The sequence below is a fragment of the Cyprinodon tularosa genome, unplaced genomic scaffold (genome assembly GCF_016077235.1).
Source record: "Cyprinodon tularosa strain WSP-4 unplaced genomic scaffold, ASM1607723v1 ctg19, whole genome shotgun sequence".
NCBI classification, from domain to species: domain Eukaryota; kingdom Metazoa; phylum Chordata; class Actinopteri; order Cyprinodontiformes; family Cyprinodontidae; genus Cyprinodon; species Cyprinodon tularosa.
This window is the reverse complement of record NW_024038678.1, coordinates 1,068,407-1,095,513: the sequence shown is the minus strand read 5'-3', so window position 1 is coordinate 1,095,513 and position 27,107 is coordinate 1,068,407. Positions and strand designations below refer to the sequence as shown.

The following is a 27,107-nucleotide window of genomic DNA, read 5'->3' as shown; positions in this document are numbered from 1 at the left end:
TGGATCATTATCTGGAAAAAATACTTAAGGAGTGGACTGTCACAACCTCAACGCCAGAGTGTTTGCCAGTTTTGGGTACTCTAGCCATGCTTAGATTAGCAGAGTCTAACCTGAGTCTTTGTTTCACTGAGCCTAACCTTGTTTTTGTATTTGCCTTTGGCAGGAAGTCCTCCTGCATACTGGATGTTTGGCCTTCTTCCCCTGGAACGATTGTTTACTGAGTTCACACTGAGCAGGGGATAAACCTCTGCATGTGCCGTTCAAGTCCCTCACGGAAATCCAAGTGACAGTCCGCTCCATTGCTCCTCCGGGTCCTAAGTATGTCTACCAGTCCACTCTTCAACAAGTCCCCTCTTCTCAGGATCAACCCACACTTTCTGGATTCAAAGTGAGAGAAGAACCCCCCCAAACGTGAGTTCCTCACTAGCATCAACCTTACGGCATTCAAGATTCCTACGGTCCCTGAACTAACCGTTGTGATATCCTCTCCAGACCTTTTTAGTTCCTGTTCACCAGCTTTCTTATTTCCAGATCTACCCCCTTCAACCCTACCTCAATAAACCTGTCAAACCTTTGGCTTGCTCTCTGAGTGGTTCTCTGCATCTTTCGGTCAGACCTTTAAACACATCATGACACAGTGAGGTTAAGCAGTCACAGCTAGCTGACAAAATTGAGATACCTATCTGCATTTCTGCTTGTTTGTCTGTCCAATCAGCATTGTACTGATTTTGGTCATATTATTATCACAATAGGTGAGAAGAGAGAGGGCAATATACAGTATGTAAAGCAAGAAGATGTCGGAAAAATCTAGATAAAGCAAATAACAATGGATGTAATTGAAATGCTAATATTTTAGGGTATTACTGTACTTGACATTTTGTAAGATGCATTCATGGAGAAATTTGATCAATGAATGTGGATAGGTTTTACTGTGATTTTCTTTTTTATTTGGTCCACGTTTTGTAGACCAAATAAAACTTTGGTCCATAAAAACATTATATATTTTTTAACATGCAATAACTCAGTTTTAATGTGTGTGAACTTTGAGTCTGTTCTTGTTAAGACTGAACATACTGTAGCTGTATTTCCTCTGTTTTTACTAAAGCTGTGCACTAAAGGCAACTATTAATATGATCAGATCACTGTGATGCTATATGATTTCACACTTACTTGTTGAATTAAAGACAACCACTTTTACTATTATGTGTTATAAGTTTTCTCTCTCCTACTCTTCACTAAAAAGTATGCAGAGATTCGTAGTTGTCATGGCAACAGGAGAGCAGTGTGTGCTTTGTAGTCGATGTGTGTGCTTATGTGTGTGTGGGGTGTTTTTTTTTTTTGCGCATGAAGAGTGGAAGCAAGCCCCTTTATTACTCCCCACCCCCTTCAATGTTGCAGCTCAGGCACGGGGGTCTTTGCAGAGGGGGCGCGGTCAGTTTCTCTGCAGAGGGATGCTGATGCTGAACCAGTGAGTCCGGAAATCCCTGCTCACACACTCAATTGACTGCAGTAAGACTCCCTCAAGCTACAAGCATCTGTGTTACATCTCTACTGGCTGTCCTACTCCTCCTCCATCTCTGCCTCTCCCTCCTCACTCATCTAGCATCTCTCCATCCTCTACAGCTCAGCCTTACTCACTCAGTTCTCATCCTCCTCTTCCTTACATCCGAGCCAAGCTGACTGACACAACCTGGGATCATGTCCTCCAACGTGCCCTCCGGCACCGCATCCGGTGGCTCTGGAGCCAAAAGCAAGCCCATTTCCCCTTTTAAGAAGCGGGGCAGCCTGCAGTACACAGCCAGCACAGGTGAGTGGAGTCTCCCATGAACATTAAATCCCATGTTTCAGTTTAGACTGTTTTAGAGGAGTAACTGAAAAGTCTCATGTTTGAAACATTCTCTGTGTTTTACTTTAATTTCTGTCAGAAGTTACTGAAATCCAAACCTGTTGATTATTAGAAGGTGCAACAATAGTTTTTTTTTTTTTCTGGGATAATTTCAGACATATAACCTGATGTATAATACTTGTTTAGAGCCTTCCTGATAATGCTCATTTTCATATTTGTCATGTTTCATGGTTTCAAAAAGCTATTTTGTAGTTCAACAAGCTGCAGCAATATCAAAACCTTGGATGTTGCGTAACTTGATTTTACCAGGTACAAACTCCTTTGTTGTTTGCGGATTTGTTTTAAACTGGATGACCACACAGCAATAGGATTAATTACTTTCAAGGCATGTTACAAACTACACTTAATTTTCTTGAGAGCAGAAATTGGATGACTGAATTTTTTTTTGCACAGCTGGATAACTGCAAAGAAAGAATACCTATGTTGGTACCTCAGGACTTTGTCCTTAGCTGAATGAGAGGATTAGTGTCCCCTCTGATGTGTGCACATGTCGCTCAGCCTTTTATCCAAACCACAAAGAGGAGGCGTCCTTTCCTGCTCCAGCTACACTTTCTTTGAAATGCAAAACTTGTTTATTTGTTACATGAAGCTCAGGGGACGCTCTGTAAAACGTGGTAAAAGCATCTCCATGATAAGCAGCTTCTTAAGATCATATCTCTCTCATTTAGCCTTACACTGAGGCTTTTAGGTTTAACTTTTCAAATGCACAACTACCTGCAAATAATTTCTGCACCGAAGAGTTTTTTATTGTCTTTTTTGCAAGAGATTAATATTCAGATCAGAACACAAACCAGAGGGGCAATTATAGGTGCTACTACTAACGTAGTTAGTTGTTAGAGTTGTAAAGATGATGTTAGTAGAAACCTCAATGGTTATGTAAGGTAAGAATGTTGCTGCTCATTGGTGGTTCTAGATGGGGGCCAACAGTTGATTTTGAATATAATCTAAAAAATTGTTACAGTTGTTATATAATATGATCAGAGTTTTCATTTGCTTTGGCTAAGGTTTCCAGAGAAGCCATTCGGTTCCCTTAAATTTTAAACAATGAAAATTTCACCTGGTTTTGGTATCATTCTGTTGTTTGGTGCCACCATGAAACAACTCTGTTGCTGTTTGACCTATAAGCGTCATCAAAAGCATATTAACACCTTTTAAAATCCCAGATCAATGCACTGAAACCATAATAAGTCATTTCAAACTTATTCCACATAATATCAGACATTATCCCAGCATCCCAGTTTATCAATAACCTGGTTTCATAAATGTGCACATCCCTACCCAAATACCCAAGCAACATCTTGATTAAGTTATATTTTCTCTCTCGGACCAGAAATGTTTTTGTTAGATAAATGCAGACTTAACTGTGGTGTAAGAAAATACAAATAAAAACACCTTCCTAATCTTTATCTTTGTATTAGACACAATGGTTTTTACACATATCAACTTACACACACATTCACATACAGTTACTTTGGGGCTCACTGATAAAAGCAAGCCTGCAGTACACAGTAGGCACCATGTCATCTGACCACCATCAGAATGCAATGTGAGACAAGCGTCTAAGTCAAAGACACGAGGACTGAGATGGAAAGAGCTGGGGTTCAAACTGGCAACCGTCTGGTTGAACCTTTCACCACCTTGTTAAGAACCTCAGCTGTCTTCTCTATGGTCTTCTGTTGGTGATGTTCAGTGTTGGGAGCAAATAAATAAACTTCAGTCAATCACACTCGGACATGTTCTACTACCTTGATTTGTAGATTTTAACTAAGTGTGGATTTTCTTAACACAACCAGTACCTGCTGGAAATAGCTGCAGCTCATCCTGCTTTCTCTAATTGAGTTCATTAGATTGTCTATATACTCAGGAAAACTGAATAATGAAGCTGCAGCAAAATGTTCCTCAGCAGAGGGTTTCTTAAAGGTTGTGCAAACTTACATAGTGAGGTTTTAAAAATATATTTTCTCTTTCTATGTCTTTACCTTAAATTATTAGGTTTGTTTTTCTTTTATATTGTACAGGATGGCTGTCCTATTACATGAGGTAAAGGTTTCTTAATGATTTATCATAGCATCTTTGTTAGAACACAAAACCTTTCATTTTAACATTGGTGTTTACACCTGATTTTGAAATTACAGGAATTAAAATAATTATTTTGTGCTGCTTGGTGGAAAAGCCTCATCTCACAATGTGACTGTAATTGCAAAGTAGCTTCTTTTGTTGTTTTACATTTTATTTTTAGAGCAGTGGTTATGTTTGCAAAGCCTTGACTTTATATCATGATAGAAATGAAATGCATATAGTGCAACCTGAATTGATGTTAACATGGATGTAATGTCCATGTTCCTTATGATCAAGTATTTATCAAGCACAGCATATTTTCATTAATACATTCTTCTTTATACCATTTTGGTAGGCAACAGTTGCATGCTGTGACTTTCGTTCATTGTCAATATTCTCAACAGCTTGGTTACATCAGCGACATCTAATCCAACAGCAGGAAAGCTGAGCAAAACATCAGCTAACAGATCCAGATGTTTTGAACAATTAACCACTTTATTGACTGTAAATAAAAAATATTATTATCTTATTTGATTCAATAACTGCATAGATGCTGCTTTAATAAAGAAATGTATTTTGTACATCTTCAGTTCTGAAGTCAGACTGCACCATCTGTGGATTCCTATCTGAAGCCTTCAGGGTTTGAATGTAGACACTCTGCAGAGGCACATGAAAAACTAACATTCACATTTGATGTTGTTAAAGCTTCCAGGGAACCATCTTAGTAAGCAAATATGACATTTAGGTGACTCATCTCTTTTGTTTTGTGCTGTTTTGCAAAGGCGCTTGTGTCGTTGGGGGCAGATTGTACAGTATTGCATCTGTGAATGCAGCAAAATCAGACTGCAGAGACGTTTTGATTTAACTGCATTTAATCAGATGGTTCCTTTAATTGTCTCTTCAAGTGACTGTTCTTTAAAGGATGCATTTTTGCTGCAACCACTCTGTATTATAGATATATATTGTGCGACACCTTTTCAACACATAACATATACCTGCATGCAGCAAAAGCAGGTTACCCCCTTTAACTAGTCAGCTCACTCAAAGCGGAGTAAATGGGAAATCTTGTTTCAGGATCAGAGCAACATGGATTTAGAGTGCATTTTGTAAGGTAGTTTCTGTATTTATCACAGTATTGCAGGATGTAACCCAGCATAGAGAAGCTTTGGATGAATGTACACCCACTTTCTAGCTCGCCCACATCAATTCGAAACAATTTGGACTTGTTCTACCTCTAATGTGTGCAAATAACTGTAAATGAATCCGCACATATCTTCTTGAATCATAACAGTCGTCTGAATAACTCAAAATCATTAAGAGGAAAATGCATTAACAGCAAAACCTTTTTCACATGTCACATTACATCCTTCAACTTAAATATTTTATTTTTATAGTAATTTTATATCTTAAAACATAAGGTGGTGCACATGTTTAAAGTTGATGGAAAACCATACAGGGTTTAAAATAGATATTTCTAATATAATGTGGAATACATTTATCCTCAACCCCCTGAGTCACTGCTTTTCAGAAACAATTTCACTGCAATCACAACTAAAGAAAATTGGATCCGTTCTTCAGTGATAACATCTTAAAATGTGGGCAGTTTTCAGGTTCTGACACAGTTTCTTGGTTGAATTTTAGTCTGGACCAGAGCTCCAGCATATGAATGCTCCAGAAAAAATAAAATCTCAGTGTGAACTCAGTAAACAATCCTTCCAGGGGAAGAAGGCCAAACATCCAGTACGCAGGAGGACTTCCTGCCAAAGGCAAAGTCATTTTTTCTAAAAATAACTATGTTTAGCAAATGCAATAAGATGATTTCCTTTTAAAATAATAATAGTAAAAAAACTCCATTATAGAATCTAACTATCTTATTTTAGGGGCAAAAATACACAGGCCATCTTAGTTACCTGGTAAAATTACATTAAAATACACCTATTTTAAGAAGTTTTTGATTATTTCTTGCATTGCATTGTGTCATTTAAACCATTTTAGTTACACCTCTGAATGCATGTTTAGGGTTATCAATCAGTTAGTAGGTGACCCCCCACCAGCATAAGACTGGCTCTGAGACTGTAGCATCTAAGGGATTTTTTTACAGTTTTGTCGTGCATTCAGATTCAACCCTCTTAACTGACCAGCTGTCCCGTGGCCTGTTGAATAGAACAGTCATAACCTTATGAGTTTTGTCTAGCCACTCTTCATGAAGCTTAAACATTTGTTAAGAGCATGTTATATAATAGTCCTTTTAAGTGATAAGCATTAGATTTCCACAGCTCCTCCAGAGTAAACAATGGCAATAATGCATCTTCTTTTGTTCATGCTGCCTTTGCTTGCCCTTTTGGTTTAAATTGAAATTACATTTACTGTAAACACTATTTTGTAATAAGGTGATTTGTAAAGGCAATTGTTTCAACTGAATCTTTTTCAGGGTATTATTGCAGAAGGGATCACAATAACGATGCATTGTGGATTTGTCACAGTTAAAACAAATTAAAAAGTCTGCTTTCTGACATAAATTGAGTAAAGGGTCAAGAGAAAAAAAACAATTACATTTTTCCAGGCATAATACACTTTAATCAGTTGGCTGATTCGGAATGGTCAGTTAGCAATGCAGTAAATGACCTTTGATCATGCCGCTTTGTTGTCATCGCTACGATCCCAAACAGATTTCACACTGCCTATTACAGACAAACACTGTAATGCCACTGTAGCCAGAATCTGATGTGAAGTAGTAAGACATTTATTAATAATTGACAAAGACAATGAGACACATTTGATAACCTGTACTCAGACACTTTTTTCCACCCCCCATCCCCTGTTGTTTTGATTGAACATCTGGCATGGACAGGGTTTTGATAGGGTGGGGTCACCTTTCTGTCGCCTAGATGCTGAATGGTGTTTTATCAGATACCTGATAGAAGCTGCTTTTTGCACTTACAGAGAGACCCAGTCCTGCTGGAAAGGTACAGTTTTTGACATTGGGTTATCTTTTTTTAAATGGCTGAAAATGTTTGTTTGTTTGTTTGTTTGTTTTTTAACTAATGTTTTAACTCTTTTTTCAATGTAATGTTACCTTATTATCCAACAGATTGTATGGAGTTAAGCCTTTTAACTCACTATAGATCATTGAATCTATTTTTTAAACAAAACTGAAAGAAAAATTGAAAGATTAAAAACATAGATGGAATAAAATAGTGAGAGATATTTGCCAAATTAGTTATGAATTTTTTAAGAGATGCGTTGAAAAAACTTACTAATGTTCAGTTTTCACTTCACAGCTTTCTGTACGTCTAAGATCAATATTACTTTAAAGAGGATTAATTAATAACTTTTATCTATCTATTTGATAGGGTGTCAAAATGGCTGAAAGCATCTAAAAGCATTGTAAACCACTTTCACTCCTATGCAGAGATATAATTGAAAGGTATTAATATGAAATGAATATGATTTATTGGTAAAACCTTACATTTAAAGAAATGGAATTAAGCTGACAGATTGCTTAAACAAATTTATATTTATCTTTATTGGCTGCCAAGTCAAACTATGTGTCAAATGTTCCTAGATTCAAATCAAAATTATGAAATTATTCATCATTATGGATTGAGATATTCATCAGCTATAGGTAAACGCTAAGACTTCTTCAGCAGAAAAGCAGATTAGATCTTTCTGACCTAATAAGGAGGGTCAACTGTCATGATTAGAGTATACTTGTTCAGGGGCCAGATGCAGAGCTGAGGAGGCAAAAAATATTTCTTGCAAAATTTAATGAAGGAGTAAAAATACAGAAGCCATAAACCAAAACCGATCCACAAGAACTTCAGGAACCAAAAACTAGGAAACAATAAGTGGAATAAATCAAAGGAACAGAGGAATGGGGTAATGAAGTAATGAAGAAAATGCAGCAATGATGAACTGCACAGGAGGTGTATATATGGGAAATCAAAGAATGGGCTAATCAGCTAATAGGGAGCTGGTGTGGAGAGCAACTAGAAGGGAGCTAGGGAAATGGAGACTGCCACAAGGGGGCAACAGAGAGCAACTCAAAAAATACAACACTGCTTAAATATAACCAGAAAATAAATGGAAATGAAACTAATGACTTAAAAATACAGAATTACATAAATTAAAGTGTAACTCTAAACAAAAAGAAAACTTAAATGGCAGAATCATGACAAAACATAGGAACAAGATGAGAAGAATCAAAGTGAATGGAAAATATCACAAAGCATGAAACATGGGAAACAATAAAGTAAAGAAAGAAGAACAACAGTATAATACAGCATTAATAGTCAAAAAATAAATATATAAATTAGGAAAATATCACTGAAGAAGTTAGCAGACAGAAAGAAAGCAAAAGCTAATTTAGATAAAGCAGCACCAACGCAACGAGCTTGAGTTCCATCGCACTCAGCATACGGCTCAGCTCACGGTCCTGCTCTTTCACAGCCTTTGTGGGTGCATCCACCACTGCCGGCAGCCTGATCGTTTCACAAATTGCCACCAAAATCCTAAATAATTTTAGATACATCACATGTCCTCCAACAAATCCAAACAGAAGAATTACTAGTATCAAAAATCCAAACATGTATATGTCTTCAACGTCCTTTACTGACGTAAAACACACCATTCTCCAAGCCCTCCAGGAGTCCAGGGGGTAACCCACAAAGGATGTCTCGTCTGGACAGGACGGGTCCCACTTTTCCTGTCTTTCAGTTGAGAAAATTTGATCTATTGCATTGAGACACCAGCCGACCAGATACATTGTTTGATTCAGGTGATCTGAAGAGAGGGCTCAGAAAACCCAAGACAGAAAAGCAAGGACAGAACAGGGAGGTGCAGGATCAGCAAGAAAATGCAACCGCGTCCACCAAGAGCAGAAAAGGTGAAATGTCCTGTCTCTCAAAGGATTGTGAGTAACCATATACCTCCTGGCAGTGGCTAGGAACATCATAAGATCCCTATGCTAACTGCATCCGTGCTAGGAAGCATACTTCTTCCTTCTTGTAGCTCTTTCCTAATTGCCAGCACTATTTGGATGGCAACTTCTCTACTTCAGTGTCCTTTAGGAAGCACCCTGCATTATCAAAAAATTCTGTTGTTAAATGCGCTTCCATTTTCATGCATCCATAGTCACACTTTGCTGTCATGACAGTTATTTAAGGGGAGAAAAAATTATTAATCTATTAATATATAAAAAGAAAATCCTTGAGAAAAGAAACTGATTCTGTAAAGATTTAAAATCTAAATGCGCACTCATGATCTGTTAAAGTCCTGTTGACTTTTACCAAATCTTTCGACTCTATCAATCCCATATCCTGTCAGCTGACTTTGAAATAATGACCATGTGTCAGTAAAAAAAAATAAAAAAATTACAGATTACTTATGATAGTTTTCAAGGTTTAATAAGTTAAATTTTCTCATCAAAAGCTAAAAGCACTTGACAAAGTATTTAAATTGAAAACTAATTCAGGCTAAACAATTCCTATAAAGGCGACAATGATGCAAGGATTTATTATTTCTCTGTCAATGGTATTTTCAGCCTATTCTTGTGAAATTATTTGAAAGCATTATCATTGATGGTTTTATTGGTAAAATCGTGCAGATACAGATAAGATGATAACAGTAAATCAAGGTACTTTCACGAGAAGTGAATGATACCTATTAACTGTCAATAAATCTACTAACTAATCACTTCATTGCCAAAATTGCCAAAAGTATTCAGTCATATGTCCAGATCAATTAATACAGGATTTTTATTCCCTTCGCTGGCAACTGGTGTATATCATTCAGCTCCTGGGCATGCATGTTGCTTCTACAAACATCTGGGAACAAATTAACTCCAGCATGGTGCCGTCACAGCATGCCACCTTTGCATTGTGTAAAGAAATGTCGTTGCTATTAATAATCCTCAGACAGCTGTTGGTGGTATTAGTGGAAGAGACTAGTGCTTACCTGAACAGTACTTACCTCCTGTATCAAGTTTAATAATAGGTGCAGATGGGATTAAGTTGTAGTGGTTTTGAGCCAGGCCCTAATCCGATATCAGTATTTCAACTCTCTTCCTCTGGAAAGATGAAAATCCCTAAAATATGGAAAGCCTTTACAGAAGAGTTGAAACTGTCTCACCGTAGCTTCAAAGCAAGCACTGGTTTGATATTACTTGCTGGATTAAAAATGGGATAATACTCAAGTTCATATTTGTTTGGAAAGACTAGTTACCCATTACTTTTTGCAGCATAGTGTAAATACTTACAGGGTTCTGTGTTTGCAAAAAAAACAATACTATAACCTTAAAGGGAATAATATTCTGGTTCTTTAAGTTAATAGATGTAAGAGGAGGTTCGGGTTTGATCAGATATTGAACACATTTTCCCACTCAGATTTAAAATATTTATCAGACAAGAAAGAGGTGTTGAAATGGCAAACCTTACATCTGAGGCAGCACAGTATTTTTCAGACACAGATGACACAGACATCCTGAACACATGGTTCGTTCAGCAAAGCACAGAACAGACAAATGAGCAGAGGAGAGGGGTGCTGCTTAGGCAGTTCAACCCAGGAGAGACAGGATTTTCTGCTGAAGCTCTCTGTCTCCCCCTGCTTCGTCATTCTCCTGTGGTACGGTCTAGATGGATGTCACAGGCTTTTAAATGAGGAAGATCAGCTCCAGAGGCAGCTAGCCTAGCGACAGCTGGCCTGAACCAGGAGGCAGACAGAGCAGAGGGGGCTGTGTGGGAGAGTTCATGGATCTGCCGGACCTGCTCTGTGTATGTACTGTATAATAGGGACAGATTATGGATGAAAGCAGGGATGACTGATGGTTGACTTTGTGAGTGCATTGATGCAGAGGCACATATGTGAGCGAGTGAATGTGCAGTTTTTGACTTGAAGTGTTTCTTTCTTGATTCTCTCCATCCCTCCCTGCCTGCCATCATGATTAACCTAAACTGAAAGGACAGCAGTCGCCATTCCTGGACCATTTGCTGTTTGGCATGCTCCATCTCCCAGCTGGGACAGTATCTCTTTCCCTCCTTCCCTCTGTATGTCCTCCCTTGCCTCTGCTAGCTGCTGGTTAAAACTGGTTCTAAGGAGACAGGTATGCTCCACTACCCTCATTACAAATATGCACAAAATATTCTCTCCTTTATTTCTTGTGCTTTTTCCCATCACCACCACTCTCCTCTGCCTGTCCTCTGTAACAGCCCCAAGCAGCACTGTCTTTAGAGCACTGAAGGGACTGTGTGCCAATTGATCGCACAAACTTGCCTCCTCTTACATTTGCAGAGTGGATAAAAAGGTGCAAGTGTGCACAATAAAGAGATCCGAATCAATAATGCGTGCTACCCACTGAAGCTACTGGATCTTACATCAGTTTTAAAGCTTGACTGCATCCTAGCTTTTAGTATTTTTAAGTCGCACAATGAAGATTCAAAAGCAGAATGGCAGAGGAGGTTGTTTCAATAACCGCTCTGGCTCGTGGGCATGCACCTGCTTCCACTGGAGATACAAAAAAACATATCTGGGAATATAAAGTGAACTGTAAAGAAACAGGTGTTTAAATGCTGCTTAATTGTTATAAAATGTTAGTTTAACAGATGTGTGTAAATGGGTACAGTCTACCAGTGGTCACATTATAATGTTGGTTTTATTTGATCCTGACTGAAATAACTGCCGACAGACATCATCCAGCAAGTTTGAGATTTATTTGAGCGCAAATTGCATGAATAGTTTTTTCAGTCAGCTGAGTCTTAATCAAAAATCGCAGGTAAGAAAGGGGGAGTGCAACGTTATTCTGTGCTCCGTGCTGTAAAAGCACATAAATTCAACACCTTTAATGATATCTCATTAAAAAGAATTTAGAGTGCAGGAAAGCTGCAGCCATAAATGTTGGCACTTTTTAAACTGTGGCCTTTAGAAACCCTGATTTTCCTCAATGCAATCCTGTCTTCACTGCAATTTCCTCTATAGGTTCTATTAGACTTACCCTGCAAACAAGATTAATTGTCACGAGATTTGTGAATTTATCAGCTCATGAAAAAACATCTTGCCAGAAGCCAAGAGATGCGGTACCCTCCATGTTGAAGTGCTTTGGACCAATGAGATGTGTTGACGTGTATGATGTCGATGCCTCAACCAGAGGCAGAAGGCTGAAACAAAACAAACATTTCCAGTGGAATACAGTCTATTTCTTTTGGAAAAACGAGCAAAGGAAGATTTTCGAATGCACCTCCTCTACAGTATTAGTCCTAAATATCCCATAGGAATCCTGCTTCTGTGTTACTATGGGATGTTATACAAAGACATGTAGTCAAAGCCATTACTATAAACATCTATCCAATTTTCTGTCACGCTTATCCTACGCAGGGTCACGAGGGGTGCTGGTGCCATCTCCAGCTGTCTACGGACAAAAGGCATGGTACACCCTGGACAGGTCACCAGTCCATCGCAGGGCAACCAACAATATATGCACACTCTCATAGCTAAGAAGAATTTTAGAAAGCCAATTAACTTAACAGTCATGTTTTTGGACTGTGGGAGGAAGCTGGAGTACCAAGCAAGAACCCAGGCATGCTCAGGGAGAACATTTAGAATCCATGTAAAAAGAACCCAGGCCGGGAAGCGAATTCGGAACCTTCTGCTGCAAGGCAGCAGAGCTACCCACTGCTCCACTGAGATACCCAAAGGAAGCTCATTCATTCTAAAAATGTTTACTTGTTGCTGGAGATTAAGGGACTTTTCTTGAAATGATAATGTTCCTAGACAACTTTAAGAAATAATATATCTTGATATTTATTTTTTAGATAATCATGAGAGGTTTTTTATTCTTTTCTTGTTTTGTATTAGATTTTTTTTTTTTTACTAGAGTTAGTTATCATCTTGGACTCTATACCAAATGAAATACACAATCATTAGTCACTCTTTTGGGTACGACTTGTCTTCAGAATTTATTTGTTTGTTTGAGAGATTCAACAAACTACAACATCCATTAAATATTTTTATCTATATTCCCTCCCATCGTTAAGTTGCTGTAGATTTGTTGACTCCACAACCATTATGTTAATCTCTCACTCCACCACCACCCAAAAGTGACCAGTCAGATGGAGATCTGAACTGTGGAGTTTACTGACTCACAGTGAATTGAATAGTTTTGCAGCATGTTTTCCATTTCTAGTTCCCTTTAGAAGATGTTGGCACACTGGTCATAATGGAAGGGACATTGTCAGCAACAACACTTGAGCTAATAATGTTCACATTATTACGACACTGCAAGTCTGAACTGTTGTTGCATAGCAGGAATAATCCAAAGCCAAATTCTGATCCTACATTTATATCATACAGTAGAAATGTTGACTTTAGAAGAGGCAACCCTTTTGCAACAAGTTATTCTCTAGTTTTTGGTGACTATAAATGCTCTTTAATTTCATGTTATCAACTGAACATCTTGGTTTGGTCTTCCACTGCTAAGGTCCATCTTCTTCCAAGCTCTTGTCCAATGAGAAACTGAATTCTACCACTTTCTAGAACTTAATGTCTCGGCTGTTATGTAAGCTTCTCTGACATTTATCAGCTTCATGCAGTCTGCTCATTGTCCTCTGAAAAGCGATAAGCAATGTCTTTTTGTACATACAGCTGCCTCTGGTGGGATAGTTTATTTTTTTTATCTATTCCCTGAAAACAGGATAGATAGGTTGATGTGCAGTTCATCATTTTCTGACATACTGACTCACTCTGACACCATAAAAATTTAAATTCAAGTTTCTACCTTCTTTCTTCTAAATGTCTTTGTGTGGATGCTTAAATACACAGTTTCTGGCAAGTGAATGGGAAGATATGCAGTTCCTGTTAACAAGTGACTGAGCAAGTGAGTTTATTAAAGTGCCCTGGTGAGTGAATGTCTAAAGCCTTTTTCTCTCTGCAACCCTATTTAACCTCACTTTGACTCAGAAGGTATGAAACAAGTGTTTTATTTTATTCAACAAGTCTTGGATGATGTTGTAAACCAGTGTAACACATTTTCCAGGATAACTCTGGGCATTGAAACCTTCATGGAGCCAGATTATTTCCACGCAAAACACTGATGACTTTAATCTCAGACGTTTTGCTCTCTGACAGTGTGTGTGTGTGGGGGGGGGTCATTACATAACCATAAATGCTGATCCAAATATAGCAGCCATTAGGGGCTTAACTTCAGGTCTTGAAGCATTGGCTGGGCTCGGCCTTATTGCGGCCCATTGAAGATGTCACATCCTGTCCTCCACATCAGTGTCCGGTTTCATTAAAGACAGTTAATATGCATTGAACCAACAGCACTGATAACATCTCTGGTTACTGCTTATAAACGGAGGAGCTTCTATATGTCAAGTACAGAAAAGCATCCTTTTGTTTACATTTTTTTATCAAGTCAGCCTTGTTTGTAGCCATATAGCAAAAAAAAAAAAAACAGATATTTTTATTTCTTTTTGACTGCAGTGATCTCATTGTTAATTTTTTTAATGAAATTTTCAGCAAAGGAACTTAAGTAAAAATTTGACTTTTGGTTAAATCAGGGATATGTAGGTTTACACTTCTATACAAAGGCTAATGAGGTCAACAATAGCTTCTTTTGAATATATTTTATATATTTTAAATTGCATTGATTTCACACATCTGACTGAAATTACTAAATTATCTCTCCAAGTCCTCTCACAGTGGTGTTATTTCTAGTACAAATATAGTTAATAATAAATAAAGAACTATGAACTATAATGCCCCCTTTCCACCAACTTCACTTAGCCTGGTTCTACTCCACCCCACCAATTTTAAAATGTTTCCATTACTGTTTTTTTAATACAGGCCCTGGAAAAGAAGCAGGGGTGAAAAAAAAAAAAAAACTGTACAGAAAAAGCTAAAACTATAAAACGATTTATGGGGTGGGGTACAGCTTAGTCAAGAGAAGCTGGTGGAAAGTGGAAAGAGGTGAAATTATTTTGGGTTTTAATGCCCCATGATTAAAGATTACAATTTTGTTCATCAGACTGTCCATCTGATAGACGTAAACAAGACACTGACATCTCTTGTCCACATCCCTTTTCAGGTTACCACACTTTGTCTGTTTAATTTTTATCTGTATTATGACATAATTTAGAGTTTTCTTGAACATTTCCTGGCTATGTCTATGCAGGATAAATCTGTTTCTCTTATGGCTCCACAGTATCAGATACAGTCTATGTTTTGACATAGCTGCCATGTGGTCCCAGCTAACTTGTTCCCTGTGTTGAGTGGGATGTGTTGATTGGATGGTGTTAGGCAGAGTGAGATAAAATGTGTGGAAGGCTCTGGGTTGGCCAATTACTTTTAACCATCTATTCTACATTTTCCAGGTTTCTTTTCTTTTTTACATTTTGATAGAGGTTTTATTTGTCCAGTTATTATTTCTCAGGCTTTATCACAGCAGCATCCTCTCTAACTGCTTTCTTAACATGGTCCACAAATACAGAGGGATATTAGACCCACTGACACTCTGCCATTCAGGCAATGAAATATTTAACATCATGATAAATATTTCAGTAGCAGGTGCATAATTTCAAGGATGGATGTCTTTCCAAAAATACACATATGATAAGGAGATACATTAGTTAAGGTCGTCTATCTGTAATAATTTTTTTTCTGGTGATTATAAACTTTCCTTTAATACATCTGCCCACTCAGTTCCATCCTTGTCGCAGATATTTACATTTTTTTGAGGGGCTTCTCATCTGTCCATGACTGAGTCTGTGTAAAGTAGGATTTTGCTAATAAACTGTGGTCTATATTCCTCTTTGTTGATTGGTCCTTAACCAAATGTTTCACTGTGTATGAAGGCACAGAGCATTAGTGAGCTCCTCTGGACTGCAAAAAACGCAGTGAGCGGACTGTTTTACTCACTGTTAAGAGGGTTCATGTTGCATGAAATGAGGCGAATAAGTTAGAGCTGAGCTCTCTATTCGCTTGCTCATTTTTAGGATTATAAAAGGCTACAATGTCACAACTTGGTTTGGTAAGCAGAGGACGCCCACACAGTGTATGCCGTGGCCAACAGTTTAAATTTTAAAAAATCACAGAATAATGACAGCATGTGTCGAATTTCTGAGTGTGAGTAAAACATTTGTTTCCAAAAAAGAACAATACGGAGTGGTTCAAGATCTGGCAATCAAATAAGTAAAACCATAAAAATCTTTGACCAACCTGCTAAGGTAAGGACTTCGCTACAAACTGTTTAGGCTTGCAGCTTTTTGTAAATCAAAATCAAATATATTAAAAAAGCTGTCTAGAAAGCGATTGAAAGTTGCACAGAATAACTGATGTTAGACCTGAAACAGAGAACTTAGGCATTTGGAGTTCCCTCAAACAAACATGTCTGAATGTCCATTTAAAAAGAAGTCCTAACTCAGTCTAGGCTATAAGCCGATACCCTACGCTGCCAAAAGCATTGGTTTACCACTAGATCAATGACTACTGTTGTTTTAATCACCCCTATTGCGCGTGTAATATGTGTACTATTTTACGAGGAAATGTGACTGGCTTATGCAGAGTTTTGATCTCAGGCGAATGAAATGTTTCTGACATATGTATTTAGGATGAAATAGAGCATATATTTCTGTTTGGGGTTTCTTATACAACTATGAACACACCCCTTTACCCTAAGAGATATATTTATAGAATATACTGTAGCTATTAAGAAAACATGAGATCGATCAACATTATGAAAGTTCATGTACATATACAAAGAAGAAGACACATAAATACTTTTGGCATTACAATGTATATATATATATATATATATATATATATATATATATATATATATATATATATATATATATATATATATATATATATATATATATATATATATATATAAATACTTTTTTTTTTAGTTTTGCATTATTTGAATTACTTGAGTGAATTTATCATTTGACAGTGTATGTAAACTTTCAAATGCAACTGTATTTTTAAAAAAAGATCATATTTGTGCCAAATCTATACTGACAAAAAGGTCATTGCTAAATGTGTTTTTTTTTTTTAAGGTGTTACTTTGTCTTCCCATTTATCTGCAGTTGAGTTTCGTGGTCCTCGCCGTCTCCTCACTTCCCAGCATTCCTTACCTGGTCTCCCAGTGGCCCTGAAGCAATCCATTGACCTTCGCACATCCATGGACGGAAAATACAAGGAGATAGCTGAGGTCTGGGGCTACAAGAACATTCAGATATTTCTTTTTAACTAACATGTTAAATTTAACAGGTTGTTTCTGCTTCTTTGCAAAGGAGCTGTTTTCCCGCAGCCTGGCGGATAGTGAGATGCGAAGTGCACCCTATGAGTTTCCGGAGGACAGCCCAATCGAACAGCTGGAGGAGAAGCGCCACCGCCTGGAGCGGCAGATTAGTCAGGATGTCAAGTAAGGGACAGACATGAGTGGAGTGCATGATTAATGGGCGTTATTAACAAAGCCCATATTCTAAAGTGTGTTAATATTTTCTGGGTTTAGGTTTGAACCTGACATTCTCCTTAGAGCCAAACAGGAATTCATGAAGACCGACAGTGCCACAGACCTGGAGTGAGTCAGAAAGCATTTAATTATCAAATTAATATTGTTATCATTAGAAAAAGAATCATGGGTTTATGAATCTGTTATCAGATTCATGAAAGAGCAGAGCCAGACTCCCAAACAACAGGAGAGAGTTGCTGTCACAGAGAAGGAGTACCTAAGAGTCTCTATCTCTGGAGAGGAGAAATGTGGGGTGAGTTGGAGAGAAGTTGATGCTTTTTAAATCAGACTTTCAGTGTTTCTTCAACATTAATGCAACTGTCCCTTCTTCATCAAGATGAACTCGTCCATTGCAGCTTCCTTTTTATCTATTACTGTTTTCTGCAGGTTCCATTCACAGATCTTTTGGATGCTGCCAAATGTGTGGTTAAGGCTCTGTTCATTAGACAAAAATACATGGGCCTGTCAATGCAGAGCTTCTGCAGGACCACGGCTCGCTACCTGCAGGAGCTGAGTGAGAGACCTCTGTACTTAGACACCTATGAGGAGGAGGAGGAGTTTGCAGAGGTCACAGAGTACAGCGCCACTGCAGGTTGGCATGTACAGCATCACTCCTCTATATTTACACTGTTACAAGCCAAGGGGAGATGTTTTTATGGTGACAGTTGTCTCCGGTCAAACTGCTTGCAGCTCAAAGAATATTTTACAAAGTTAGGAGGGAATCATCCAGAAGATTCCCAGTTTTCAGTCCCAGTAATAGACTAAAACAAATATCCTACACTGCACAAAAATCTGTGCACAAAAATAATTTCCATCATTTTGTTGCAATCCATATTTTACTTTTTGATTTAATATCTTCCTTTTATGATAATATTTTAAACAGGTTGAAATGTCCTTTTTTAGGGGAGAGTTTCTTGACACCAATCTAAATTATTCACCATGTTTATTTTTTCACCTAAAGCCATAGGTTTAGATGATAAAAAAAAAAAAGTTATGAAATGCATCCCTCTAGAGACAAAGACTTAAAACTTACATTGTATTATTAAGTCATCTTCATATTCTTGTTGGGTGTTCAATCTTTATTTATTTTATGATCAGTGGGAATAACTGCATGTAATGCCTGGTTAGGTAACTTATAGACTTTGGCGATTCCTCTCATTCATATTTGCCATTTTGTTAAAGGAGAAAAGTAAAGTACAGAAATACCAAGCGGCATGGTTTATGCTAGATGGTATATAAATATGTCAGCAGACCTTAAAACGGAACTTGATATTTCTTTCAAAATTTATAATCAAATATGGTAAAAAGCCAGCCCTGATCCTCCCCTGTTGATACTTTCAAAGCCGGGTTGGCTGATCGGCTCTATAGCGCCAGGCAATACATACAAGAAGAGCTCTTTTCCCTAACTTGCTATACTATAAAGTTTGTTGAAAGCAAGTTGTTTTCTCTTATAATCTTCAGAAGTCTAGTGGTTTGCTAAAAATCTTTTATATAACCAGCAGGTTAAAGCAGAAATTGTTGGATAAAGAACATTGAGTTTTTCACCAAGATTTAAAAAAATATATACATAAATATATATTATAGGACAGTTGTTAAAACCCTGCTTCTAACAGATTTTCTGTTAAAGCATGGACTAGCTCTTAACCTTCTGGGCTGGCTTATTACCATTTTTTATCATATAACATGTAAAAGTACCATGTGCTGTTTTTAACACCAGCTAATGCGAAGGACATTGAGTGATTTATTTTTACACTACCTTGGGGCCATTATGGCACCTAGCATAAAACAAAAACAACACTTCCTATTTTTGATGCCAGTTGTTGTCATTTCACAGCATGTTTTTCTAATAAATACGTTTATGTTTTTTTATTTTATTATTATTTTTTTTATAAACCATCTGGCTTACATGTACCACTGAAAGCAAAACAACTAAAGATGTATTTATTCAAACTACAGATTATCGAATCGAGTCCGATCCATTTTTAAACAAAGAAAGAAAAAAGATACTTATTGGTTACACCAAGGACCTCATGTGCTTTTGATCATTGGCACTGACTTTCCTTAGTTTAGTTTTCCTATGTCTTATATTAATTACATTTGAGAAACAATTCACATTTTCTTAATGGCTTGTGCCTGTTGCATGTTATGATAAATTCAATGTTGTATTAGTTTAAAATCAGTGTTGCAATACATAAATAAACTAATTCAAATAAAAAAAAACTTAATAGATAGTACAGAAGATTTCCATATAAACAGAATGATTGCATTGCCATTGGTTCTTTCTGGTTTTGACTTATATATCTAAAAATAGTTTTCTGGATGTAATGGCTGTAATATGGCATGGGGCACCCAGGGTAAGAACTTAGGACCCAGAGGATAAGCAGTCAGATCAGGGTGAATTCTCAGAAAAGCATTTATTTTCTGCTCAATGAACAATGGCTCAACAGCTGGGGCAGGATCGTGGGAAACTCTGTAGATGTGGAAACTCAGGTTAGTCACTACCAAACTCAGATGGGCAACGATTACGTGCATGTAAGTCCCTAACCTGGTTAAGAGTTCAGTCTGAGCCCAGTGGAAGGAGCAGGAGGATTGATTCTCTGCTCCAAGAGTTCCAGGAGAGAAGCCGAGCAGAATGATGAGCAGAAGAATCCAAAACCAGTCATAGCAGGTTACCATGCCAGAAGATCAACGAGCTGAAGAGGTATCGAGGGAGAATCCATGCCGAGGTCAGGAGACAAATCCAAGGTCGTTTAGCAGGCAGAATCCAGGAATCAGTCCGAAAACAGATCAGGCAAACAGGGGCAAAACAAAACTCTGAAGTCCAAAGGCAGAAACTTTTATAGGATCAGGTAATCAGAAAAACACAGGAATGCTACAGTTACTCTCACACACTGCTTGAATAATCTGGCACTGATGGCTGGAAACAGGCAACATAAATAGGAGCTTGAACAGGTGGATCAGATGAGGACAGATGAAAACTGGGCGGAGCTAAGCAGGTGAAAGAAAATAATTAATGATCTAGTCATCAGTGCCAAGATCATGACACCCAGTTGGAATTCTCTCCCATTTATGATACAGCAGAAGGACTTAGTTGTTCCAACAGAACATGCAGCTAGTGAGTTCTTTTACGTAGGCTGCCTTCCATCTAAGCTTTTTTTCTTTTAGTTAAATATATCACCATAAGTGTCAGAGTGCGTAGCAGCTCATGTAGGACGTCTAAAACAACAAATGAGCCTCTTTGTTCATTTGTACCATTTTTACTGAACCAGCTGACCACTTTAAAGAAATATCTCCAACCTGGATGGAAAGCCTGAATAAAAATCAACAAAATATCATATTTTAATACTGTAAAATAAGTGAAATTTAAATATGTAATTTTTTTTGTCCTCTTTTCACATTTTTTATTTATTTGACAATAAAGCAAGTGAATCTCTAAATGTGGCTATGTGTGAATAACAGTATAATATACTAGATGAGCACAGTAGTACTGTATCAGTGAAATACAACCTGGCAGCCCCACAGATTTAAAGCTCTACAATCTGTTACCCACCCATTAACACGCAGTCACTGTGTGTGGGCTGCTGAGCTCAGATTGAGCACGATGTTCTGCCCCCTCACAGATGCCACAGTGCACCCACCTGCTTCTGACGCGCACCCATACGAGAACCAGGACCCAGCCAGCATGCCCCCTGATCTGGGTTACAGCTGTAAGATGGTGAACGGAGTCATGCACGTGTACACCAGCAGAGAAGTAATGGAAAAGTAAGATATGTGGGATCACTCTTGTGGTGACTATGAGAATTCATCTGTTTTTCGAATCAGTTCACATGTTTCAGCGTCAGAAGCCAGACTTGTTTAACTGTAATGTTGCTAACAGGAGCACAGAGCTGGACCTGCCGTATCCAGACCTGCAGGAGTACATTGCCGACATGAACGTCATGATGGCCCTCATTATTAATGGACCAGTGTAAGCTGGAGTTCTTAAAAAAAGATCTTATTGTTGTGTCATATGCATTTTAATGCAGAGATAGAAAACATACAAATGTACAAATGTTGTTTTAGGGTTTTTTTCTGGCAGCTTTTTGTAGGGTTTGTATATGACAAACTAACAAAAAAGCACATAATTCTGGAGTGGATGGAAATGTTATAGATTTATAACTGAAAAATGGGAAATCCTTTAGTCAGCAGCCTTTAGTCTTGGTCCCTCCAGAAAAAAAACTATAATAATATACTATATTATGTAACTATAAAAATATATTTCAGTATAAATCAGGCTGCTCTGTGAAGCAGCATTAGTAAATAAACAGCAGCAATGCTGTAAACATGAATGAGTTCCGAAATACTAAAAACTTTTGTGGAAATCAAATACCTTAAAGTTTTTCAGCAAGTAAGTTGTAAGGACTTACAGGACTTTTTTATGGTAAACATGTAAGCTCTGCAAACTTAAATATTCAGTCTTTCTCACTCAAAAACTTTGACATAATCAGTTCTAAAAAAAATTCGGAGTAATCGAAACTATTCGGTTTTACACAACAGACAGATCAGAGAGCACATTGCAGAGATCAGTCAAGCAGGATTTAGTTTTTATTTGTAAAATAGTAATGTAATATTGTGTTGTTATTGTTTTGCATGACTTTGTGTTGAGCTACCAAGTATCATCATTCCTAACAAATTACACTAAGGTTTTAAAAGGGCTGTAAAAAAAAATGTAAGAGCTCTGATTGCTTTTGTGCTCTGCCTTCCCCACAGAAAGTCCTTCTGTTATCGTCGACTGCAGTATCTTAGCTCAAAATTCCAGATGCATATCCTGCTGAATGAGATGAAGGAGTTAGCAGCACAGAAACAGGTTCCCCATCGAGACTTTTACAATATCCGTAAGGTAAAATTCCAACCTTTTCTACCTCATAATAATTAGGCCTATTTACTGAAATCCAGAATCCACAGTAATTTTCTTCTCTTTTTGTGGGGGTTGTTTTATAGGTGGACACTCACATTCACGCTTCGTCTTGCATGAACCAGAAGCATCTTCTCCGTTTTATCAAAAGAGCCATGAAAAAGTATTCAAAAGAGATAGTGCACATGGAGAAAGGCAAAGGTCAGACACTCATGGAGGTCTTTGAGACTATGAACCTGACAGCCTTTGACCTTAGCGTGGACACCCTGGACATGCATGCCGTAAGTATTGCTTCTTTAAAGACTGAACTGTAATAATAAGAGTAACAGATGGAAACAAAGTGTTTTAACTGTTTTTTTGTCTTCAGGACCGTAACACATTCCATCGATTTGACAAATTCAATGCCAAATATAACCCTATCGGTGAATCAATCCTGCGAGAGATCTTCATCAAAACCGACAACTGTATTGAGGGAAAGTACTTTGGTCACATTATAAAGGTCCTCCTACAGAGAATACACCATCTCTCTCACTATAGACTATAAATTTCTCATTTACATTTTAAGGCAATGGCTCCCTCTGTTGTCTGTTCCCATAATTGTTTTTTTCAGGAGGTGATGGCTGACCTTGAGGAGAGCAAGTACCAGAATGTGGAGCTTCGCCTGTCCATCTATGGCCGCTCCAGAGATGAGTGGGATAAGTTGGCCAAATGGGCAGTCAGACATCAGGTCTACTCCACCAATGTGAGGTGGCTTGTACAAGTGCCACGACTATTGTAAGTTTCTTATTTCCTTATTTATACTTTCTATTATATACTTTCAACTATTTATACTGTCTTATTTATGCAGTTCAAACACCTGCTTTTACTATCTATCTATCTATCTATCTATCTATCTATCTATCTATCTATCTATCTATCTATCTATCTATCTATCTATCTATCTATCTATCTATCTATCTATCTATCTATCTATCTATCTATCTATCTATCTATCTATCTATCTATCTATCTATCTATCTATCTATCTATCTATCTATCTATCTATCTATCTATCTATCTATCTATCTATCTATCTATCTATCTATCTATATATATATATATATATATATATATCTGGAAATGGATATATAAATATCTAAGGAAAATATAACAGTCCTCTACTGTAGTAACTTAAAATCTGAGCTAAACACTGATAGAACAATTTAATTTAGTATTGTGAATATCTGACACTCATCATTGCAACAATTTGTAATAGATTTATTTTTTTAAATTTTGTTCTTTACAGTGACGTGTACCATACAAAGAAACAACTGTCCAACTTCCAGGAAATGCTTGAGAACATCTTCAGTCCTCTGTTTGAGGTCACAGTCAACCCTGGCAGCCACCCTGAACTGCACCTATTCCTCCAGCATGTACGACAACTTCACTGAGCAACTAAATGAATCTGACCCTCCACATTACTTTCAAATCCTCATCAGAGGGTTTTCTAACATATATGCTCTTGTAACTCTCTCAGGTTGTTGGCTTTGACAGCGTGGATGATGAATCTAAACCAGAGCAGCATATCTTCAACCTGGACAGTCCGCTTCCGGTCAACTGGACAGAGGAGGAAAACCCACCATATTCCTACTACCTCTACTACATGTATGCAAACATGACTGTGTTGAATCACCTGCGCAAGTAAGTTAATGGATCTGATTGTTTCTTTCTTGTTTTTTTTCTTATAATACCTTTAGAAAAAAATACAGTTGATGACATTCACTGCCCAGAAAACAAAATAATGACATTGTTTTCTTGCATTTCTCTGCATTTTTTTGTTTTGTTGCTTTTCTTTTTTTACAGACAGCGTGGGTTTCCCACCCTGGTTCTGCGCCCTCACTGCGGGGAAGCAGGGCCGATCCATCACCTAGTATCTGGATTCATGCTGTCAGAAAACATCTCGCATGGGCTGCTGCTCAGAAAGGTTGTACATTATTTAAAACAATTTTGCAGGACATTTTTTTTTTTGTTGTATATTCTAATGAAACCTTTAGTTAAAGGGACATCAGACCTTTTTCATTTGAATGGATTTAGGTTTGATTCACTTCTTTAAAATACTCTTAGAAAGTAAGGGAATCTATCTTGCATGAATTGCAACATCACGTTTCTCTTGCAGGCTCCTGTGTTGCAGTACCTATATTATTTGGCTCAGATCGGCATCGCCATGTCTCCTCTCAGCAATAACAGTCTGTTCCTCAGCTACCATCGTAACCCTCTGCCAGAGTACCTGTCCCGAGGCCTCATGGTCTCTCTATCCACAGATGATCCTCTGCAGTTTCACTTTACCAAGGTAACAATAGCCCTACCAACAAACTTAAAGTGGCAGTTTAAGCTGAACCTTAACTTGGAGTCGCCTTCAACAAAATCTTAAAAAAAAAAAAAATCTCTTTCATTTAAATTAATATTTAAGTAATAAATGACATTTTCTCAAGGAATAAACATGCTTATCTTGGCTGATTAAAAGTGTTTGGCTCTCAGAAGGGCTCTTATTAAGGCCATTAGACAGAAGTTAATCATTACATCCAATTGAGTTGATAAAAGTACTACGATTAAAAAGTAGTACTTTAAACCACACTGTAGCACTGTGATTAAGCACTCAAATTATTCCATATAGGTTTTTTTTTTTTTTGTTGCTACTTTTTCTTAACTTTATAACTAAAGATCCTTTTTGAAATCAGCTGTAACTTAAGTTCATATTTAAAAAAACAAGAAAAAGAATAAATGGCAATTGTGTCCTATGTATGACAGACAGACAGACAGTTAGTTAGTTAGTTAGTTAGTTAGTTAGTTAGTTAGTTAGTTAGTTAGTTAGTTAGTTAGTTAGTTAGTTAGTCTATTTCAGCGTCCCTTTTTAATACAAATGGACTCTCCAACTTCTCAGGATTTCATTTGTAAAAATAAAAAACTTATGATATAACTTCCAATTCACAATCCAGCACACTTTTGTACTGGTCTACACAATAAAATCAAAATTAAATAATGTTGATAATGAATCATCAAAATCATACCATACCAAAATGTGAAGGTATTATCACATTTATAAAACAGTATGAACAAGTTGTTTCAGTGGAATTTTATCCACTTCAAAATAAAACATTGTTAAATCTAAGTCTATTAATAAATCTATCAAGATCAAAACTTGTTCTTGGTGGAAATTCAGTCATTTTTAGGAAAGTTTGAAGAGCATTTGTTTATTTGGTGCAGGAGCCCTTGATGGAAGAGTACAGTATTGCTGCGCAGGTGTGGAAACTGAGCTCATGTGACATGTGTGAGTTAGCCAGGAACAGCGTCTTAATGAGTGGATTCTCTCACAAGGTAGTATTTATCTATAAAACGCAATCCATATTAAACCCATTTACTTTTTACTGTTATGAAACAGTCCAGGATTCTGCAGAAAGTTTGATCTCCCTCTGCTCCCGACAGGTGAAGAGCTCCTGGCTTGGTTCAAACTACATCAAAGAAGGCCATGAGAGTAACGACATCAGACGCACCAACGTCCCCGACATCCGTGTGGCATACCGCTACGAGACCATGTGTGAAGAGTTGAATCTGATCACACAGGCCATTCGCACAGATGAGCTAGAGACCATAGTGGAGGAGGGGGCACTGTGCATGGGAGCGATGCAGGCAGAGAAATAAATGTGCAGGGCAGACAGCTTAACTCAGTCCATGTTTCCATATGAGGACATTGGATATATTTGCATAGAAACATATCATACATGAGAAACAAAAGGACAACCTTCCATATAGGATGATCACAATCTGCTAACATCAGAAATTGTATCAGTGTATCCTCAATTCCCTTCCTTTAGTTCCCTTAAACTGTTTCGTTTGTGATGCCGTTTATGAAATGTCACCTGATGTTTTTTCCTTTTAAAAGAATCATACGTTTATACCATATTCTCTCACCATTTATGTGCAATATCTGTAACTGCTGAACTAAGTCTTATGCATTCACAAAAGGATTAAAACTAATAAACTTAAATTCACACTAAAATGTATAAATTGAATACATCTGCTGCCCAGTTTAGGAACATTAACTTTGCTACTTTTCTGGATATTTTGGGGTTTAATCTTGTTTTTTGGCTCCTTCTTTTAGACAGACTACACTGCACACCAAAATATTTATATTTTCTTCTTGATGGTTTCCTGCAAAGTCAAGCATTACATTTTTCAGTTAGTAATAGCTGTTGAATGTAGTAGCCAATTCAACACATAAACACCCAATGTAGGTTTCTGCAAACCTGCAACTGAAAACTCATTCACTCAATTAGTTTTTTTTATTGTTGTGTAGAAAAAAAAATAAATGGGTAGAAATACATGAAGCAATGTCATAGTAATATGCTGAGTTTAAATGTTAAACTAAAATGTAACTAAATTGTTCATGTAACAAACAGAAAGAGAGGACCCAGCATTCAGCATGACAAGACAGATAGTTAAAAACTATTTATTGTAATGTAAACTAACGCAGGTCAAGCATGCATTAGTAGCATCTGAAACAGGAACCACTGGAAGTGAACACTACAGGTAAGTGAACAGAAAAATACTTTGGGAGGTGTTACAGTCACTGAAACTTTGGTTAATAACCTTCTCAATATACTGGGACAGGCTAGGAAGGAGAGTGATGGCTCCTGTTGGCTTGTTGCATCACTGGATAAGCAGAATGTGATCCAGAATCATATCCAAGCAGTTCAGATGATTTT

The 27,107-nt window shown here is 37.4% G+C and overlaps 1 protein-coding gene across 3 annotated transcripts; it reads left to right on the top strand.

The window, feature by feature from the left end:
* The first annotated feature begins 1,737 nt into the window (after positions 1-1,737).
* ampd2b (adenosine monophosphate deaminase 2b) lies at positions 1,738-26,401 on the top strand. 3 transcript variants are annotated; one of them, XM_038283152.1, is made up of 19 exons: positions 10,593-10,734; positions 10,927-11,063; positions 17,044-17,168; positions 17,251-17,381; positions 17,472-17,540; positions 17,622-17,724; positions 17,859-18,063; positions 21,092-21,233; positions 21,349-21,438; positions 22,221-22,350; positions 22,452-22,646; positions 22,733-22,864; positions 22,976-23,139; positions 23,651-23,777; positions 23,882-24,045; positions 24,208-24,328; positions 24,521-24,694; positions 25,609-25,719; positions 25,828-26,401. In XM_038283152.1, exons 3-19 carry the CDS (start codon positions 17,139-17,141, stop codon positions 26,041-26,043), a joined length of 2,304 nt encoding a protein of 767 aa, XP_038139080.1. In that variant the 5' UTR covers positions 10,593-10,734; positions 10,927-11,063; positions 17,044-17,138; the 3' UTR covers positions 26,044-26,401. The 3 variants fall into 3 exon arrangements, with proteins under 3 accessions (XP_038139079.1, XP_038139080.1, XP_038139081.1); XM_038283151.1 differs by lacking the exons at positions 10,593-10,734; positions 10,927-11,063 and adding an exon at positions 1,738-1,807; XM_038283153.1 differs by lacking the exon at positions 10,927-11,063 and having other exon boundaries at positions 10,599-10,734.
* Positions 26,402-27,107: the final 706 nt, after the last annotated feature.